The sequence below is a fragment of the Balearica regulorum genome, chromosome 3 (genome assembly GCF_011004875.1).
Source record: "Balearica regulorum gibbericeps isolate bBalReg1 chromosome 3, bBalReg1.pri, whole genome shotgun sequence".
Taxonomy (NCBI): domain Eukaryota; kingdom Metazoa; phylum Chordata; class Aves; order Gruiformes; family Gruidae; genus Balearica; species Balearica regulorum.
In genome coordinates, this window is record NC_046186.1 from 24,429,227 (window position 1) to 24,451,053 (window position 21,827).

General features: G+C 36.1%; 1 protein-coding gene and 1 long non-coding RNA gene across 2 annotated transcripts in view; one reads left to right on the plus strand and one right to left on the minus strand.

The window, feature by feature from the left end:
* The window catches only part of LOC142600924 (uncharacterized), a 782,912-nt gene that overhangs the window by 622,988 nt on the left and 138,097 nt on the right, over window positions 1-21,827 (plus strand). The gene's annotated exons all lie outside the window — the stretch shown is intronic.
* Window positions 1-21,827, minus strand: part of CSMD1 (CUB and Sushi multiple domains 1) — a 1,232,729-nt gene that overhangs the window by 198,414 nt on the left and 1,012,488 nt on the right. Inside the window, exons 27-31 of the mRNA XM_075747278.1 lie at window positions 18,466-18,657; window positions 16,946-17,084; window positions 11,867-12,054; window positions 9,364-9,558; window positions 1,718-1,834 (exon numbers count right to left, since the gene is read on the minus strand). Of these exons, the coding sequence (XP_075603393.1) occupies window positions 1,718-1,834; window positions 9,364-9,558; window positions 11,867-12,054; window positions 16,946-17,084; window positions 18,466-18,657 (831 nt within the window). The remainder of the gene's footprint in view (window positions 1-1,717; window positions 1,835-9,363; window positions 9,559-11,866; window positions 12,055-16,945; window positions 17,085-18,465; window positions 18,658-21,827) is intronic.

Sequence of the window (21,827 nt, forward strand, 5' to 3'; positions counted from 1 at the left end):
TGATAAAACAGCTGTATTAAACATTAATAAGAATCTGATGTGCTTTTCATTATTTATTTTTAATTTAAAATAAAAAAAGATAATTAAATCACTCTTTCTCAAAAAGTGTGATTAAATCACTCTTTCTCCCCTCAAATGAGTCTTGTTTCTTATTGCATGGGTACCTATGAAAATAAGAAAATGGAATATCTAAAAAGGAAAGTTTTTTACCAAAATTTCATATCCAACCTTAGGAACTGTTAGGGAGCATCTATTGTCACACATGATTAGTGGCTTATCCAGCTTTAATCTGAAGAAGATATTTTAAACTTACTGGTTTGGCTACTTTTGTAACTTTGTGTTAGTAGTTATTTTATCAGAAAGAATATAAAAACCATCATTATTAAAAATATCAATGTGTTACTGATTTTGACATATTGCTACACTTAGTTTGGACTTCAGCTGTAAGTAAAGTGTATTAACAAGTAAATCATTTAATTATATGACGTCTCACCAGTAAATATCAAATGGTTCACTGAATTCAAATATCAGATAGCAACAGAAACATGAAGCAACAAACCAGTAAAATCAAGTCAATAGAAATATTACTCCACCACACATAAATCATTGACAAGGGAGGAATGTGTTGTAAAATTATACCTATTCCAGGTTCTGTATACAAACCACAAGTCTTCAATGCAGCACGGTTTCTGTACAGATTGCCCAGTCCAACCTCCATATTTTTAAAAGCAAGACTAACTTTGAAGTTTGATTAGGTTGCTCAGGTCTTTTTCTGAGCAAATTTTGAAAATCGGCAAAAATTCTTTTTCAAGCTACCTGTACTTAATCGCTGTCACAGTGAAATTTTTTTTCCTTATGTCCAGTTGGACTTTATTGTGCTACAACTTGTGACTATTGCCACTTGTATTTTCACTGCATGTTTCTGGAAGGAAAGGTCCTCCTTCACTTATCTTGTCCAGGCTGAACTTCCTTCAACTTTTCCTTGTGCTGTGCATCAGCCTCCTAATCATCTTGCTGGCTCTCTGTTGGACTTTTAGTCTATTTTAGCAATTTATGCCTTGTAATTTGGAAGCACAAAACTATAGACATAGTTTCCAGACACTACTTCGTGAAGGCTACGAAGAGGGAAACAGTACCTACTCTCAACTTGCAGACCACATCCTTGCTCGTGCAGCCCAGCAAGCAGTTTTAGTCTTCATTGCTGCAAGGGCATCCTTTGTGCGAATTATTATCAACTAGAAGTAAAGTTATTGCAATGTTCTTCAATCCCTAAATGTATTAGAACTGCTAAAAATATGCATATTTTTGTATATTTTGTGTATTAAATGTGATCCTACTCATCTTGCCCTTGTTAAAACATGAAAAACAAAACGTTAAAATATAAGAGAATACTTGAGGCTTGTTTTTTGACAACTGATTTTACTTTGCAGGAAGCTTGAACAAATGATTATCCTATGACGATGAATGATGTAATCAATGAAAGTGTTCAGGATATGCTTGGATAGCAGACACAGGTGGCTTAGTTGAAGTCTATTGATTACTCTAGGGAGAAGTAAAAGGTCAAAGCCTTAAAATCAATTTCTGTGTCAAGAATACATTTATTTTTTATAAGCAATTTGCAATATATTGAAAATCTGAGGCCAGTATTACACATGAAGGACATTTGAACAATACAACAATGATTAATGATTGAGAAATCAGTAGAAGAAATTCTTACCAAATTCTTTAGGTACAGTTATTGAATAATGGCAAGTCTGTCCAGCAGTGTAATTATGAGGATAACTTGGTGATAAAACCACTCCCTCTGATCCCGTGTACTGTCCTCCACATGGTGCTGGAAACAAGACAGAAAGAAATGTACATTAATTACAGTTGCCTGTGTTAGTTCAGTCTGGAAATGAAAACCTAGAGATTACAAAGTGACAGTTTAGTGGGTTTGCTTTTGTTTGGTTTTCCTGTAATGACATATCTAATGGTTCTTTCTCAGGATATAATTTTATTAAAATTTCTTTAAAACTAGAATACATGACTTGACTACAAGTCACGAATACATTACTTGACTACAAGTATTGATATAGGACTGGAAGTATAAATTATTTAGTTGAAAGAAAGTGTAAACACGGAATTTTGGTGGTTTTTTTTTTTTTTTTTTTATTTCAATATATGTCTAAATATAGCTATCTATGTGTCTTTGTAAAAAAGAATGTCAGGAAAAAAATATGGTACTGCGTAATTAAACGGCACAACACAGTTGTCTTGGGTGTCAGAAGGATACACAGATATGCTAACAGTACCCTGCACAGAATGCCTTCGATTCTGCTTTATGAATGTATGCTTGAATTGCCTTGCTTTTCATAACTTCCTAGATGTTTATCAAAAGACTATATAGATTATATATATAAAAAAATCTTTGGATTCATATGTATACGAAACAGAACAGAAAGAGTAAGATAAACTCTTTACAGCTACAGAAATTAGAAGGGATATTTAAGGACAGTGGAGCCTCTACTTTCAAGACTAGTCAGGCATTACGTAAGTAGCAGTTCTGCTCATATCACAAGAAAAAAATGAACAGCATGTGTGGTATGTTCCTTCCATGTGCGGGCAATAAATGTGGCATGCTGAAGGACTGCTGGATTTAACAATTATAAGTGAAAGCAGTACATCACAGGAAATCTATGTCTCAAGGATTTCTCAGGAAAAGCCAAAGCAGGGAATGGATGAAAGGGGTACATGCTTTTGAAGAAATAGCAAACATAAGGAGTGGCTGTTTTTAAGTTAAAATATCTCCATGTGTTGGATGTTGAGTAAATACATCTCTATACAATCAAAACAAAATATTGCTGTCACTCTTCTCAGCTTTTGAGAACTAATGGAAAGGTTTGGCTTCCTATCAAAATTTTGGTTAAAATCTAAGTCTTATAATAATAACATTAGTTGCATGCAATCCAGTGCTCTTTTGCGTTTTGTCAAATGATTTCATAAAACACTACTACAAACTATAGATTTTACAAGAATAAAAGATTGTTGTACACTCTTATTTTACTCAAGAAGCCAATGATGAAAATATTTTAAAAATAAATAGATAAATTAAATAATTAAAACCTTTTGGGTTTAAGCAAGGAAAAGATCATTGCATAATCTAAACAATGACTTTCTACTATAATGAACAAAGTAAACCAACATTACTCCTCTCTGGGAATCTTACGTATAGCAGATTACATTTTAACAACTGCCTGGAAAGCAGCTCTGAAGAGAAGGACCTGGGGTCCAGGTGGACAAGCTCATTGGTCTGGGGCCTTGTTACCAGCTCCCAGCTCTGCTGACCCAGCTCACGTGCTGTGGGACTGTGCCCAGTGAGTGAGGGCACAGCCTGCGCTTTGGCCATCCTCGGCTCATCTGGCCTTGTGAAGCAGACCTGCTCTTTCTGCTCCCTGACAGCAACTGGGCTTTAAAATCACAGTTGAAATATCTTTACAAGTTTAACTTCCTTATACAGGCGGCAATTAATACTACAAATCTGTGTCTTCTCTTAGCTGCTTATATGAATTATTCAAAAATCCAATCTAATGATAGAAGATGAGAAGTTTAATCTATCAATAGGCTGAATAGGATTATGTGGCTGAGGTGAAACTCAAATATCACAAGGAATCAGTTCATGCCATGAATTTAAAACCTTTATATTTTTTTCTCTTCTTGCTCTGAGGATACCAGTAACTAAGCCACAACGTCTATCTTCTAATTACCAGGTGACATCTCTACTAACGAACACTTCACTGGAATGAAAGTGTAGCACTTATGCTTAATTTAAAACAAATTCCAGATTTATAGAGTTGTAAAAATGTTCCCTTCTAAAATGTGTTTTCCTATCTTTAGGATATTTTTTGATAATATCTTTGATAATATTTATGATAACAACTTTGTAGTATATCCACTCTGTAAGGAAAGCCTGTGAGTGCTTAGGCTAAAAAAGATGCAAGAAAAGTCCTCTTGCAGGTTCAGGCTGTGAAATTTATCACGGCAGTGCTGTGGCAGTCAAACATATCCTAAACAGAGCTCTTAGTTTTGACTATAAGTAATGTCTGTTTTAGTGAGTGAAAACTACATTTTCAGAGAAAGTATTGTAATAACTTCATTTAGGATTGTGAAATTAGTAATGAAAACAGTATGCCTGAGACTTTCCATTAGTGTCTTAGAATATACCTATGGGCAGTTGCCAACTTTTACCTCGATAAGTATGAAATTTGCATCATGCCTGACTGTAAAATGCTACCTTAAAAAAACCCACAATAAAAACCACACCACAAAGAAATAAAGTTGAATTAATTCATTTAATTGGGGTAAATACTTAAAGAACTAAAAGTGCATCATTTTCAGAGATTCTTAGGATGTACTATACAGCACTCATCTCAGGTTCTTTTCCATTTTTCATGCTTAAAAATTTGTGATGTTCTTTCATCCAATATTTTAAAGAAATCCAAAAAAGAGGCAATTAACTATCAATATAAATATAAACTCAGACCATTGTGCTGAAATTGCATTATGAGCATTTTTGTTTAATATTTTCAGTTTTGATTGGGCTAAGTTGTATATTACAAAGGTGATCCTGAGTGTACTTCGGTTCTGGGCTCCTATAAGACTCCTACCCAATAATAAGACTCCTAAAATAAGACTTACAGCGATTCAAAGAGCTCATGCAGTCCTCAGTAAGTCGTGGTTCCATTACAACCCACAATTTGAGATTTTTGTCCTCCTCATAAGTCAAGTCTATTTCATTACAGAGTTATTTAAGATTCCACAAAGGAGTATAAATAGATACATATTTATGGTTTACTCCATACTAGAGACACAAATGTAGTAGCCATGCAAATGATACTTTAAAAACCTCCATACCTTAAGTCATAAGAGTATATGCTTTAAAATGGAACACACAGTAAACCATACTAGATAAACAGACTTAGAGTAGTTCCATAAGCATGTATTCCAGTTTAGTTTTACTCAGAAATTGTGTACTCAGTGTCAAGATACCCAGTCTTTCAGTTAGTAATTTCTGCTTCTTTAGACATCCAGTGTTATTTAGAATAGGTATCACAAGCATCTCAATATTACATTAATTGCCACCTTGGTATAAGAATTATAATTATTGAGGCAGAAAATTAAAATGATGTTTCAGAGCTATGGCTAACCAATTTATTCTCTATCCCTTGTTTCAGCATTTGTATTGTATAAATATAGAACAATGTTAACAAATCAAAAGGAAGTTACATATATTAGTTATTTTCAATAAAGTACTAAATTATTTATATTGAAAAATAATCTCGTGTAAAATTTTAGGCTTTTAATTACCTATTGGATGATCCTCAAAATGAACTCAATATGAGATACTGATGTTTATTTTGTTAAAATATAAGAATTTGTTTAGCAGTTCTGTCTGTCTGTTCTAGACCTTTATTTTTGGTGTAAAAAGTAGAGGATTCAAAATAACATTTCCCTTAATTTTTTATTTCATAAAATGTTATGATAATAGATATTATTTTAATAGAAAATTATTTCTTAAGAAATAGGATGTTCATTCTGCTTCAAAAAATAAAAAAAAGTTGATTTTTGAATTTAAATTTGAATTTCGTGTTAAAGACACAAAAAGCCAGTAAAATAAGATGAGAAGTATATCAGTTTGCAAGGTGAACCGTAGGTCATTTTTATTTTTCTACACTACTCTGTGTTTTATAAAAACTTCTTAAATAATACAAAATATAATTGTTCTACAAGTGTACTTTAATAAGGTATTAAAGCTAAGCTATTGCAATGTCACAGGAAAAGCTGCATTCGGCACTGTTTATAAGTAAAACAATTCATCCTGCTGTTCAATATTGTGCTGGTTTTGGCTGGGACAGAGTTAATTTTCTTCATAGCAGCTGGCATGGGGCTATGTATTGGATTTGTGCTGAAAACAGTGTTGATAACACAGGGATGTTTTCATTACTGCTGAGCAGTGCTTACACAGAGCCAAGGCCTTTTCTGCTCTCACACCACCAGCGAGTAGGCTGGGGGTGCACAAGGAGTTGGGAGGGGACACAGCTGGGACAGCTGCCCTCAACTGACCAAAGGGATATTCCATACCATATGAAGTCATGCTCAAGATATAAGCTGGGGGGAAGAAGAAGGAAGGGTGGGATGCTTGGAGTTATAGTGTTTGTTCTCCCAAGTAACTGCTACATGTGATGGAGCCTTGCTTTCCTGGAGATGGCTGAACACCTGCCTACCGATAGGAATGAATTCCTTATTTGCCTTGCTTGCGCGTGCGGCTTTTGCTTTACCTATTGAACTGTCTTTATCTAACCCACAGTTTTTCTCACTTTTACTCTTCTGATTCTCTGCCCCATCCTGTTGGGTGGGGGGAGTGAGAGAGTGGCTGTGTGGTTCTTAGTTGCAGGCTGGGGTTATACCATGACACAAGTACTCTAAATATTCACCATATGGAGGGAAAAAAAACCCGTTGTTTTTTTTTTTTTCTTTTTTTTGTTAAAAAAACAAAGTTACTGAACCAACAACCTCTGAGAAAAAATTCCATCCTAATTCCTCTTTTTTTGTTGATGGTGGTCAACAAGCTCAACATGAGCCAGCAATGTGCCTTTACAGCAAAGGTGGTCATCAGCCTCCTGAGATAAGTGTTAGGAAGATCGTTTGCCAAAACATCAAGGGAGGTGACCCTTCCCCTCTACTCAGCACTGATGAGGCTACATCTGGAGTGCTGTGTCCAGTTCTGGGCTCCCCAGTACAAAAAATACATGGACTTAGTGGAGTGAGTCCAGTGAAGAGCCACAAAGGTGATTAATAGACTGGAACATCTTTCATATGAACTGATGCTGAGAGAGCTGAGACTGTTTAGCCCAGGAAATAGAACACTCAGAGGGGATCTTATCAATACGTATAAATACTTGATGGGAGGAAATGAAGAGAGAGGAGCCAGGCTCTTCTTAGTAGTTTCCACTCATAGAACAAGAGGCAATGATAACGAATTAAAACACATTGTGTACCATCCTAACACAAGAAAACACTTTTTTACTGAGAGCAGTAACACATTGGCACAGGTTGCCCAGAAAGATTGTGGAGTTTCCATTCTGAGCAGTCTGTTCTAGGTGACCCTACTTGATCAAGAAGGTTGGAGTAGATGATCTCCGGAGGTCCCTTCCAACTTCAGTGATGATATGCAGAGGGGTCCATCCCAGAGGTAAGCTAATTACAGTGTAGGTTTGAGGACCATCCAGGAGGCAGGGTCAGAAACAGAACTTTAAACAAGTACATATAACATAATTCAGGCAGGGAGCGAAGGCCCAGGGCAGAGTTTAAACAGATATCCTCAGCCTTTGGGCAGGAATTGTAAATGGAAATCCCAGCTTAAGCTTGTCAGGGGAATTAAGACCTGTCTGTGCTCTCAGGGCCACACTTGCAGGTATTAAATTGAAATCTACAGAAATTGATGCTTTAATACCCTGTGGTTCAAATGAAGAATAATAATAACAACAACAAAAATGATAACAGTAATAATAGGTGTGCAGAAATATAAGCATATATAATAATGATAGGTATGTAGCAATTATATTATAAATAATAAAAACGTGTCTAGAATAATTTCATTTTTTTGTGGGCAAATCTGTTTAGCGTGCACTGATTGACCTGTTGCTCTAATCTGAAAGGCTTGAAAATAAATTTTGCATACTCTGGCATTATTCTGGGTTCTCTGTTTCATTGGTAAATTACTAATTTTCTTTACAGAGTGGTTCTACAGTCTCCATACCTTTCCTTAAATTGGCATAATCCATAATTCTGTGGATATTCTGCCCACCTCTGAAAAGATGAGTTTAAATTATATATACCTAATGTGTGCGTATGTATGTGTGCGTGTGTATTTATAAATAAAAATGTATGTGTATGTATAGGCATATATTTGCGCTGGTGAAATTGCGCCTTGAATACTGTGTTCAGTTTTGGGCCCCTCACTACATGAAAGACATTGAGGTGCTGGAGCGTGCCCAGAGAAGGGCAATGAAGCTGGTGAAGGGTCTAGAGCACAAGTCTTGTGAGGGGCAACTGAGGGAACTGGGGTTGGTTAGCCTGGATAAAAGGAGGCTGAGGGGAGACCTTCTCACATATAGATGTGGCACTTAGGGACATGGTTTAGTGGTGGACTTGGTAGTGTTAGGTTAATGGTTGGACTCAATGATCTTAGGAGTCTTTTCTAACAGAATGATTATATGATTCTTATTTTGTGTTTGTGTGTGTGCATCAGGGCAGGGATTACAATCCAAAATGCCTGAAATAATGTGAGTCTTGTACTGAAGTCTAATAAAGTGGTGTTTTCACAGCTGAAGTCATGGAACGAAGTAGCAATTGAGAACTATGGATAATGAGCAACCCATTGCATCAGCTTCCCATGCGTTTTTTCTATAGGACTATAGACATGGACTCAGGCTATGGCTACACTGGACAGTAAACACTACAAGAGCCTGTTCTTTGGCCTTGAGACCAAACAGCATGATTGGCCACAACTAATACCTGTAACAGTACCAGTACTAATACTACTACTCTTACTTTCAGAAACATATGCAGGTGGCCTACTGGGAACAGCCTCTGTCCCATTCTTACTCCTGCACTGTGTTAAAGAGTGTTATAAGGTCTGGACCAAAATAATGCCTGGAAATAGTCTAACAACTTAAGTCTAACAACTTAACCTATTTCCAATCCCCAGCCCTCGCTCTCAGCACAATTCATATAGTGTAGGCATAGTGTAAGTTGCTATATCCTTTTAAAATGGAGTTCTAAATTACTATCACTAGGAAGGTAATACCTGAAAATAATACATTGAGACTATGTGGGAGCACAGTCATATATTGAATCTCCATTTTGTTGAAAGGACTGTCCCTACTTGCAGTCTACGAAACAATAAATTGGCAACAGACAATAGAAGAGAATAAAAAGAAACAATGGATAGACCAGTAATACTTCATAATTAGTATTTAGTCTATTTTATATAGATTCTCATAAGATCACAAAGCCTTCCACTAAAATTTATATAAAGAGGAAACCATGGAAACTTGCATATTACATTGTAATTATTCTTATGAACATAACAATATGTGTTGATTTCAGAATTTAAATATATATTTAAATATTTAAAACAATACATCACTGACTAAGCTATAGTCCAAAACTCATATCACCATAATTTTTATCTTTTAACTTCAGATTATTTTTCTTTAATACAAGCTACATGCATAGAAATAGTGTAAGTAGCCTCAGGGACTGAGAAACTTGGAATTCACTGTGGGGGTACAAGGGAATTGGTAAGAAAACAGTACATACCATTACAAGATGGCAATGCTCTGTTCCATGCTGGCTTTCCATCTGCACCAATTACACATGTTATAGTTGAAGGATCGATAATCTTATATCCAGAATCACACTGGTAAGTAATAGTTGAACCAAGCTTAAAGTCTGTTCCAATTCTTGTTCCATTCATGATGTTTCCAGGATCAAAACAAGCTTCCCGTGGCTTTTCTGTTTAAATGAATTAACGTAAATCTATATACACTTTCAATTAAAAAAATACAATAAAGTTGAACAATTATGAGTGCTTTTTTTCCAGTCAGTTTACATTTTGCAGCAGCTTATTAAAATATTTTTCTTGTTTCTGTATGCTTACTACAAGATCATGGATGTTTGCATTAGATTTTTTTATCTGGCCAAGGAAATAATACTGAGAGGATCTAACTGACAGCATTTTCTTCCTGTCTTTTGTTTGTAGAACTTTCCAAAAGCCAAATGACTCCAATGAAGTTTAGTCATGTAGAAGAAAAACTACCATTTCTAGAATTCACCACTTTTACTTACTATTATGTTTTTTAACCAGAAGTATCATGCTTAGTATTTAATAACTTCTGGTTAGAAAGCTGCTGTACCATGGAATAATTTAAACATTAAAACCGTATTGTTCCTTTATGCTTCATATTTAAGAAGATCGAATAATAACTGGACCTTGAAGGCTGATAAAATAAGCACAACACCAGTTATTTTCTGGCATGAGCTAATAGGTAAAAAATCTTTAAGTCAATGTGAGTATGGACATTGATTTTAACAAGACTAGGATTTCATTCATCATCTTTGGCAAGTTAAAATACAAAGAAATGGGATGAGAGAAATAATTCATATTATAAATTACTTTGTTTCAAGAATGTGATCGAGATGATCTTCAAATAGGAAAGATTCAGACATAAAACATTATAACTAAATAAATGAAAACAAAATATTAGTATTATTATACTGTTGATAACTATGCAATACTTTTTCCTACAAACGGTTTAAACAAAACTCAGTCCCTTTAAAATCTATGAAAATATTGTGTAATTGTACTTCTATAAACAATATTTTGCTAAATATGTCAACTTTCTAGGAGGGAAAGACACGCATAATATAAATAAAGTTCATTATAGGAGGTGAAGATTTTTTTATTAAAAAATTCAGGAATCAAATTCATAGTCAACGTTTACAGCATGCATCCTTCCCTTATTAAATGACAATAAAGCACATATTTTAATGAAATACTCAAGGAATGTTACCAGAAAGCAAAACTGGATGTCCATAATCAGAAATGTAAAGTAATAGATTTTATAAAAAATATTAAATAATATACTTAATAAAAATATTTAATTATTATGCACAAAAATACTGCCCATGAATATAATAACTTTTTAAAATACACTGTTTTGCTCATATATGTTATATTTTTATTTTCTTATTATTTCATTTAACTTCCAATTGCATTGCGGCACACATATCAGACGATGCTGAGAACAGAAAATAAACACACAGCAAAAATGTGTATGCACATTTTCAACGGGCATCTTTTTCTCTTTATCTCCTTCTGCTCAACTTGTAATTTTCTTTCCTTGCAGGCCAATAACACTTCCTGAAACAAATTGTTTTCCCATTTTATTTATATTTGTTTCAAGTTTAGATAGGAACAAATAGACTAAGATTTCATCTATGGCAATATGACAATTACTTTGAGAAGAAAATATGTGGAGAATAATGCATGATGCTGGATGAAAGATGAAGACTAAATACAAAAATGATTTAATAGTTCTTTTTAACCTCCCTCTATTTCATTGTTATGTTATTTCTATATTCTTTAGATATTTTTTGTCCCTTCATTTTTGACATGTACATTATTGTGGTTTGCTTCCATTGTCAAGAACAAGAAGCTGAGGCAGCACCTCTGCTCATGAAAAACAGCTTGATAAATCTCAGCAGAGATGACAATCAAGCCAGCGAAAGAATGTGCGACCAGAAAAGAAACCAGCATTTAAAGTGAGTGTGTGTCTTTAACAAAGAGTCAGGGTAACCCATTCTCTGGCTAGTAATAGGTACTCCCCAAAAATGCAAATATTGCCCTGCAATAGTTTTTCAAAAATGTATATGTAGATTCAGCAACAAAGTGGAAAGGAAAATGTATTGATATGTATCAGCAAGGAAGCAGCAGCAGTCATGTATTCTAATTGGGGAAGAAAATTCCATTATTCTACAACTCTTTTCCAAGTGCTACTTTTTGATGTGAATATTCTATTTCTACTTTTTTTTCTGGAAGATGAAAATGTGTGTAAGTAATATGAAAAAGATTTTATGAAAAAGGATTTCTCTGCTCCTCTACACACTTACAGAAAATAGTTTTAAAAACTTACATGGATGCAAAGAGGTATTTGGTAGTTTGGTATGAATACATCTAGAAGTAAACCAATTTGAGCCTCAAATAATACTAAATAACATTTCTTTCCCTTTATGTTTCCATAGATTATGGAAAGAACAGTACCTTTATAGTCAATGGCAAATCCTGACATTCCAACAGAAGCATCACTGCGAAAAGCCAGAAACAGACTGTTACCACTGCTCTCTATTCTTTCAGGAGCCTGTGAGCCTTGAAAACTGCCAATTAGAGGACTGTTGGAATCTTCCCCTTCATAAATATGTAGAAAATCATAACTGGGTTCCATATTGAAACTGAAAATAAAGGAAAAAGAGAATTAAGTCTTCATTTCTTTTTCATGAGTTAAACGCTACTGTGACTGTGGCTGCCAATCTTCTGCCTAACACATTTTCTTCTCCAGAAATAAAAGTATTTTTAAATATGATTCACAGTGAAAATTTACTAACTTTCAGTGCAGTGTTCTTTACCATTGATGTGAACACCTTCAGCTTTCCAAAAGATCTACTATCAGGCCATCATGCAGGCTCTGTTTACAGTCAATGAAAAAGAAACAAGATGCTTGCAAATGGACAGACCACTATCCTGGAACTTGCCTTTGTTCAAAACCAGATTATATCAGAGAATTATGATATGTTAAAGTGAATTATCATTCTCATTAAACCATCTATGCTGCGCCATATTTGATGACATTTATTTGTTTATACAAAGTAATTATGAAGATAACATTAATGGCATGTCTGAGGTATTTAATTGAGATGAGTTCTGAGACAATATAGAGATAAAATCACAGGCATTTATATGAGATATTTATACAGAGCTAGATAAAAGGATATACTGAGAACACAGGAGAAAATATAAGAAATGTAAAACTATATTAAAAGAAGCAGGCAAGGACTCCATCAAATGAGATTTTTTTTTTTCTAATTATCTTTGTAAAACAAAAAAAAAAAAATACTTGGCTTTTTTGCAAGTGTGGTGGTCAGCTGTTTTTCTTTCTACTACATCAGTTAGTAGTTAGACACAAACTTTTAGACCTCTTAGTCTAACCTCAGTTCCTGAAAAATTATGGAGAAGATTATACTGTGTACTGTTGAAAGGCATTTAAAGAATAATACAATCATCAGGCACAGTCAACATGGGTTCACGAAGGGAAAATCCTGTTTAACTAATTTGATATCCTTCTATGACAAGGTCACTCGCCTAGTGGATGAAAGGAAGGTGGTGGATGTAGTTTTTCTGGTAAGGCTTTTGATGCTGTCCCTCACAGGATCCTTCTGGACAAGTTGTCCAACTGTGGGATGAGCAGGTACTGTGCGCTGGGTGACAAACTGGCTGCAGGGCAGAGCTCAAAGTGTTGTAGTAAATGGGGCTACCTCTGGCCGGTGACCAGTTACCAGCGGTGTTCCTCAGGGTTCAATTCTAGGGCTATTTCTGTTCCATATATTTATCAACAATCTGGATGCAGGAATTGAATGCACCATTAGAAAGTTTGCTGATGATACCAAACTGAAAGGTGCTGTTGACTCTTTTGAGGGACAAGGGCCTTGCAGAGGGATCTACACAGATTGGAGCACTGGGCAATGATTAATGGCATGAAATTTAACAAATCCAAATGCCAGATTCTGCACCTAGGACAGAATAATGCTGGGCACAAGTACAAATTGGGAGAGGAGTGGCTGGAGAGCAGCCCTGCAGAAAGGGATCTGGGGGTGCTGGTCCACAGCAGCTCAGTACGAGTCAGCAGTGTGCCCTGGCGCCAAGAGGACAAACCACATCCTGGGGTGCATCAAACACAGTGCAAGCAGCCGGTCAAGAGAGGGGATTATCCCACTGTATTCAGCGTTGGTGCAGCCTCACCTTGAGCACTGTGTGCAGTGCTGGGGCCCACAGATTAAGAAGGATGTGAAGGTACTCAAATGCATCCAGAGGAAGGAAACAAAGCTGGTGAGAGGGCTGGAAGGAATGTCCTGTGAGGAGTGGCTGAGGACTTTGGGTTTGTCTAGTTTGGAGAAAAGGAGGCTGAGGGGCGACCTCATTGCTCTCTACGGCTTACAGAGGAGGGGAAGTGGAGAGGGAGGTGCTGAACTCTTCTCCATGGTATCTAGTGATAGGACATATGGGAATGGTTCAAAGCTGCATCAGGGGAGTTTACACTGGATATTAGAAGCATTTCTTTACCGAAAGGGTGGTCACACACCGGAACAGGCTTCCTAGTGAGGTGGTCGATGCCCCAAGCCTGTCAGCGCAGCATTTGGACAATGCTCTTAATAACTTGGTCAGCCCTGAACTGGTCAGGCAGTTGGATTAGATGATTGCTTTAGGTCCCTTCCAAGTGAAATAGGCTATGCTATTCTATTCTGTTCTAAAAATCCAGGAAGTTATTGAAAGGATCGAGTTATTTCAGCACTGACATTTCATATAAATGACAGTGCATTAAGTTATTTGCATTCTAACATTAAATATATTTGTAAAACTATCTCAATTTACTTCTCTATTACAAAGTTACCAGCATGTATTTGCACACATTTTCATTAAATATGAATCTATATTACTCTTACGGTCCATTTATACTAAAAATACAGTATTCATTAAAAAAGAAGTTAGAGTGTTCCATTTTGTCTTTTTGACACCCATATGTATACATATAATACTGTTGGTTTTCCCCTCCTTAATTTGTATTCTAATCTTCCTTTTTTTTTTTCAGTTTTCTAAAAATACTTACGAGTTTAACAACCCAACAAGCTACAGGGGTGGCTTCTGTGAGAAGCTGCTAGAAGCTTCCCCTGTGTCTGACAGAGCCAATGCCAGCCGGCTCCAAGACGGACCCGCCGCTGGCCAAGGCCAACCAATCAGTGCCTCTGTGATAACATATTTAAGAAGGAAAAAAAACAGTGAGAGAGAGCTTTTGCAGCCAGAGAGAGGAGTGAGAAGATGTAAGAACATCTGCAGACACCAAGGTCAGTGCAGAAGGAGGGGCAGGAGGTGCTCCAGACGCTGGAGCAGAGATGCCCCTGCAGCCCGTGGTGAAGACCATGGTGAGGCAGGCTGTCCCCCTGCAGCCCATGGAGGAAGGATGAGGGGGTGTAGAGATTCCACCTGCAGTCCGTGGAGGACCCCACGCCAGAGCAGGTGGAGGCACCTGAAGGAGGCTGTGGCCCCATGGGAAGCCCAGGCTGGAGCAAGCTCCTGGCAGGACCTGTGGACCTGTGGAGAGGGGAGCCCACGCCAGGGCAGGTTTGCTGGCAGGACTTGTGACCCCGTGGGGGACCCACGCTGGAGCAGTTTGCTCCTGAAGGTCTGCACCCCGTGGGAGAGACCCATGCTGGAGCAGGGGAATGTTGAGAGGATTCCTCCCCTTGAGGACAAAGAAGTGGCAGAGACAATGTGTGCTGAACTGACCATAAGTCCCATTCCCCGTCCCCCTGTGCCGCTGAGGGGGGAGGAGGTTGAAGCCGGGAGTGAAGTTGAGCCCGGGAAGATGGGAGGGGTGGGGGGAGGTGTTTTAAGAGTTGATTTTCTCATTCCTCTACTCTATTTTGTTTAGTAATAAATTAGATGAATCTCCTCTCTAAGTTCAGTCTGTTTTGCTCGTGACGATAATTAGTGATCTCTCCCTGTCCTTGTCTCGACCCAAGCCTTTTGTTATACTTCTCCTCCCCATCACGCTGGGGGAGGGGTGAGCAAGCGGCCGTGTGGTGCTCACCTGCCGGCTGGGCCTAAACCACAACAAAGCTACATCTTCAAAGGCCCTATATCACCATCAGTCAGAGGATGGATGAGTTTCCAAGAATATTCTCCAACATCAGATAATTTTGTAAAAGGCAGTGCCAAAAACCTTGGAAGCTATGGCATAACCTTTTCTTTCAGATTTCTAAGGAAGATTTCTGTCTGAAGAATTTAAGAATCTTTAGAACAGAATATCAAATTTAGGAAAGACATGGCAGTACAGTGTGTATTACTGGACTCCAATCATTTATAAAATGTGCTGGAAGTATAGGATAAACCACAGATTCCATTATATTGCTCTACTTGTATTTCTTAAAATAGAATTCACAAACAAACCTGAATACTGAGTAACTATAATTTTCTTTTGTCTTACTTGAAATGGAGCATTTGAGCTGATTATTTAGGCAGTTCACAGAAATATGCTGCTTACCATACCTACCATGTGACATTTTCAAGAGTGTAATTAGTGAAGAACTATTCTTATCCCTTAATGCTATTTGATCAAACACCTGAAGAACAGAATTATCATATTCTTGATTACATAACTTCAAGTGCCTCAGGCTTTGATTCTTTAATTTCTTGTGTATCAATATTTTATTAGAAAACACATTGCAATCAGTCAATGAAAGAAACTGTTGGGTTTTTTGTTTTGGTGGGTTTTGTGTTTTGGGTTGTTTTTTTTTTTAAGGGTGCAAATATTACACAACAAAATTTTGAACATGCCATCCTCTCTTCCTAAAAGAATCAGAATTGATCACCATCCCAATGAAGTCAACTGCAATGTTACCACTCTTAGCTTAAAACTCATACTTTGGACAGAAAATCAAAAAAAGAAAAATGCATTTGCATCCATAGATGATTACATACGTCTGATTCAAATAGAAAAGATAAATTGAATACATGAATATGACTATATCCCTGAACTTCAATTTGTGTTAAAAATCTATGCAACACATACAGGTTCATGATGGAATGTTGAGTGAATAACACTTTTTTAAAAGTATGAGACATTATCTATATGTCTTCTATCTCTTTAATAAGTCAACAATTTTTTTTTCTGATCTGTGCACTCCAAGCAAACTGTATTTCACCTGTCTTAGTAAAAAACTTTAAGAACTGAGTTACAGACAGTTTCCACTACAGTTCAAGTCTCTACTATAAGGTATAACAACGTAAATCAGGCATTTCTACAAACAGACATTGCTTTTCAAAGATTTTTATTTCATAGGGCACAGAAAGTTTTGTTGCTCAGGAATATATTTGATATTAGAAGTGCCATATAACTATACTATTTTCTTTTATGTTATTTGGAAGAAATGATATAGCACATATTAGATGTATGCTCCAGGACTTAGACAGAGAATATAATTAGAAGCTTTAAGAAGTGATAAATGATGCCAGTTTTAGATGTGACATTTAAAATCCTGTTAAACAGAGGCATTCATCTTGAAATGGTACCTTTTGAATATCAAGGCAATGACAAAGTCAGGGTTTACTTTTATTCTCCAGTCACATTCTTTCCCAGGAGGATAAGGCTGTGGATAGTTAGGTGATAAAATAACTCCTGCTGGGCCTGTCAGGTTTCCTCCACATGCAGCTGTCACAGTGTAAAAAGAAATAGGAATATGGTCAAAGGAATATGGTCACATGTTAAATTCACAAGCATATATTAGCTGTTAAATAGGAGTAAATTGACTTTACATTTACCAAAATAATAATAAATTAAAAAAACCCCAGATCTTAGGGCACATGATGTCTTATTTTTTATTTTTATTTAAATATTTTTAATTTCTGAATAATCCCAGTATGTTTAGCAAACATTTTCATACTGTTATTTATGCATTGCACACAATGTATCCGGAAGACAATGTTCAGATTATATGCTGCTCCAATTCTGCTAGATGACACGGAGTTAGAGACATGATCCTGCATTATCCTGAATCCTTCCTAGTATTTCTGAGATATCTATAAACACTTTAAAGAAATAGAGGGACTTTTGGGGGGATTTGCTGTTTTGGAAAGAGCCTTTCCAAAATGGCTTGTAGAAAGAAAAATCATTATGCTTATTCCAGTGCTATTAAAACGTATTGAATCTGGGTTTGGGGATCATTAAAATAAGTCTTCATTTAACTATAAATCAATAGGCAACAAAAACAAAAAGATTTTGAAAAATTACTAAGCAGATAATTTTTCACAGATATTGGTTAAGTCTAATCTTAGAAGAGCTACACTGATGACCTTAAAATACATTTCAGCAAGACTTTTAAGCCTGTAATTATTAGTCTACTGATCAGAACCTCAGAGAATCCTTTATGCCATATAGGACTATGGAACCAAGAATCAAAACTTGCTTCAAAGAATGAAGTCCCACCCTCTCCTGGTGTTATGGAAATATATCTCATTTCTTTCAACATCATTGTTATTTGAACCCCCTTCTCTGCATCTACCTTTCCCAACAAGCATCCTGCTTCAGAAGAAATATCCTTAGCTTCCTAGGGATTGTACAGGATGAGAATATAGAAGAGAATTCAGAAAATTTTCAAAATAAATAATGCACCCCAGCTTATGTATATAAATTATTACATAGGAGACCATTCTAATGAGACCATTTCAATGAGATTTTTTTTATCCAAATCACCTCTTCCATTTATTTCTCTTAGACTTTGTCAATTTTAAACTTGTATGAAGTTTAAAGAATAGAATAGAGTGAGAAAATGACATCCAAAAGTAGTGTTAATCTTATGAGGCTATCAGTAACCATAAGTACGAATTAACTGGGTTCTGCTAAGAGCATCACCCCAGCATGAGCATCTGTCCTGGTTTCAGCTGAGACAGAATTATTTTTTCTTTCTGGTAGCTGATATAGTACTGTGTTTTGAATTTAGCATGAGAATAATATTGAATAATATGCCCATTAGTTGAACAAGAAATCTGATCTGTATTAATTTTACACATAGACTAACATTTCATCTTATTACCTATGCATGTAGGAGGATCGGGTTGCCAGAAGAATCGGTTATTCAGTTGCACACATGTAATTTTGGCCTGTCCTTGAAGTTGATAGCCAGGGTCACACTGAAAGGTGGTTGTGTCTCCAGGCTCTCTGCTGTCTCCATATCTAGTGCCATTCTGTGGTGTGCCAGGATCGTTACATGTTGATGCAATAGAAGCTGTAAGGGAATGATGATATAAAAGCTTTAAGGTGTAGATAGTAAATATCCATAATTAAAAGCACAATATTTTTACAAGAGCATTCCAACCAGAGGCAATATTATTTACTCATCAGTTAATATAGGAAGGCATTTTGTTTCTTTATTTTTATGGGAATCTGCCCAGTGAGATACATCAGGATTATGTTGGCTTCCTGCCAGTTTCCTTAGCATAAAATATGGCCTGAGAGGAAATAAACACAAGCTTTTTTTTCTTCCCCTCCCCCCCCCCCCCCCCCCCCCCCCCCCCCCCCCTTTATTTGGGTTTGTTGGGTTTTGGGGGGGTTTTTTTGGTCTAGTTAATGCATCAAAAAATTTACTAACTCCTTTCCTCATTTTAATGTTCTGGTTATCAGAACAAGTTTCTTTATACATTTTGATGCCTTTTGTGCAATATGGTAAGTATCATAATATAAATAACATTGTTTTATAGTCTTAACATCCTGCAACATGCAAATGCTATATTTACCCAACTGGCTGAATCAAATACCGGTTTTATGTAGCACCGAATTTCCCATTTCAGGGGCAAACAACTTTCTCAGAGTACGCTCAAACTGAATCTAAGCACAATATCTCATCTATGTTCACTCTCCTGAGTTTAGATATGGATTTTGCTTTGTAAAAAAAAACATAATTAAAAAAGCAATGTTAAACTGAGAACAATCAGTATGGTATGACTTAAAGGAAGTAATCATCCAGAAAGTGGATACACAGATCTACATCCACTATGGATTTGGTGCAGATGCCCGGTCTCTTCTACTGGCTTCAGGTATTCAGCATCCTGAGTTGCAGTAAACATTGAAGTCTTCCCAAGGAAAGAAGGTCCCGTCTCTGAAGGCTATTGTCCCTACATCACTGAACCGCACTCTGTTTCCTACCACTCCAGGCTGCTTCACCTAAACATGTCTTTTTCAAAGAACTCAACATAATTGTGAGCAAAAGACAAAACAGGAAGTCACAAACCCAGTGTCACAATCACCATTAATGATACTGGTGTGTACCTACAAGCAAGTCCCTCTACTGCTTTCATCATCTTCATTCAACCAAGTCTAAACTTCCTGAATCCAGACCAAAGACTTTTTTAAAAAACTGCTACACTACACCCTTCTGCTCATCTCCAGTACTGCAAAAGATAATCCTTGAAAAATGTGAAACATCAATATTAATTTATTTCTTTTTTTCTAATATGAACTATGTATACTTTCTTGTGTGCTCATGCATCAGACAACTGATTCATTCTTAAACAGATTCATAACCATCTCAACTCTACATCTGATGTCTTTTCAACATGCAATTTTGCTCTGATGTCTGTAAGACATGATCAGACCAATGACGAGCATTCAGAGAAAAACTGATGTAATTTATTAAAAGCATATATGCCATTGTTAAAACTATCTTTTACCACTTTGTTGGCTAATGTTACTGTTACTCATCATATCTCGCTGTGCCATTCTCCAGCAGTCTCTGGAAAAACAGTGATTATGTCTTTCTGTATTTTGAGCAGTATTTAGCTCAAAGTTAGCTTCAAGTCCTTTGGTTTTAGGACAGCTTTACAAATTACAGGCCAAAAATGACTAAGAACATGAAATATTATTTCTTTATGTTTGATAATCCCTTTCTGTTGTTTTCAATAGAGGGGCACAGTCTCTTCCATATCTCCTATAAATGATGTGTCTTAGTGATAACAGTCCATCCTCCTTGCTCTATATTTTGGGGTTTTGTTTGTTTGTTTGTTTGTTTGTTTGTTTGTTTGTTTTTGCTGTTTCAATCCCAGGAAATATTAATATTTCATTAAAATGATTTTGTTAGCTCATTTCAACTGGTACAACCCAAAGGCTTTCATAAGATAAAAGAACTCCATTACTGCCACCACTATGCAACCTTTGTGACCATAATGTGCAGGTAATCCATTTTCTGTATTAATAACTGCATCTACTCCTTTTGTCCACATCAAAAGAGTATCCCACTACAAAAAACAGCAGTAACAACTAAACACTTGCAAAATTGAAATGATTACCAAGTTGTACAACTGGAAAACTTGTTTGTTTCTGTGTTCTAAATTTGCAGGAGACAGAAAGGCTAAAAAAAGAATGATCAAAATGAGAAACAAACATTTTAGAATGGTTTTACGCGTGTTCTAGCAAATAGGTGGTCACTTAGAGAAATCACAGAAATTGTAAAACATCCCTATATAAGAATTCATGGATTATGATAACTAACACACTACAAACACAGGAGCTTTCATTAACATTTCATTATTCAAAATTTGTTGACCTTGTTTCCACTCCCAAATAGTACAACTCATACCTTGGGATATGGTTACCATATCTAAATGAAGTAAAAGACATGGCAGGTTTTTTAACAGTGGTGGACTTTTTTCCACCACAATTTATAAGCATCATTCCAAGAATTAAAGTAATGGCTGTCACTACTAATGAGTACTGTGTAAGCACTCCCCAGACACCACTCTGACAATTTACCTGACATCCCATATTAGTGCAGTTTACTAAATGTATACTTGGCCACAGGGGAAGGAAAGCATGGTCAAGTCCTCAGAGAAGTTATTTCTTATTTGACAGACAATAACAGCTCTAAAAAATGGACTACTGTAGTGTATACCTGTTAAAGAATCATAATGCTTTCAAGTATATGAACATAAGCCCATCATTAATTAGTCATTAATTAGTATCTTTTTTCAACAAATCTCTGAATATCATTTTCTCTTTAAAAGGTTATGCAATATAATATCTCAGCAAACAACATTTTTCCCATTTTGACTGTGTCAAGTATGCACCAATTATGAAGGACTGATGCTTTTTAATATTCATTTCACTGTTAATCTCCATTTCTGATATATAACGGTCTAAAATTTAAAAACAGTGACAGATGTTTAACAAGCACCAAAATGTTCTTTACATTTTTGTTCTTGCAGCCTTGGAAGTTATTTTATGTATTTGAAACTAACAACCTTTTTATCATGCTAACTACACTTGATTCTAATTAAACAAAACACCAGACATTTAAGCACTGATGTGTCACCTAGTAAAATGAACATTTAGACAGACTGTCAACTTTTCAACTCATCTCCTTTCCAAGTCATTTTACTTCTCAAGATTCCCAAAAGGTTCCGT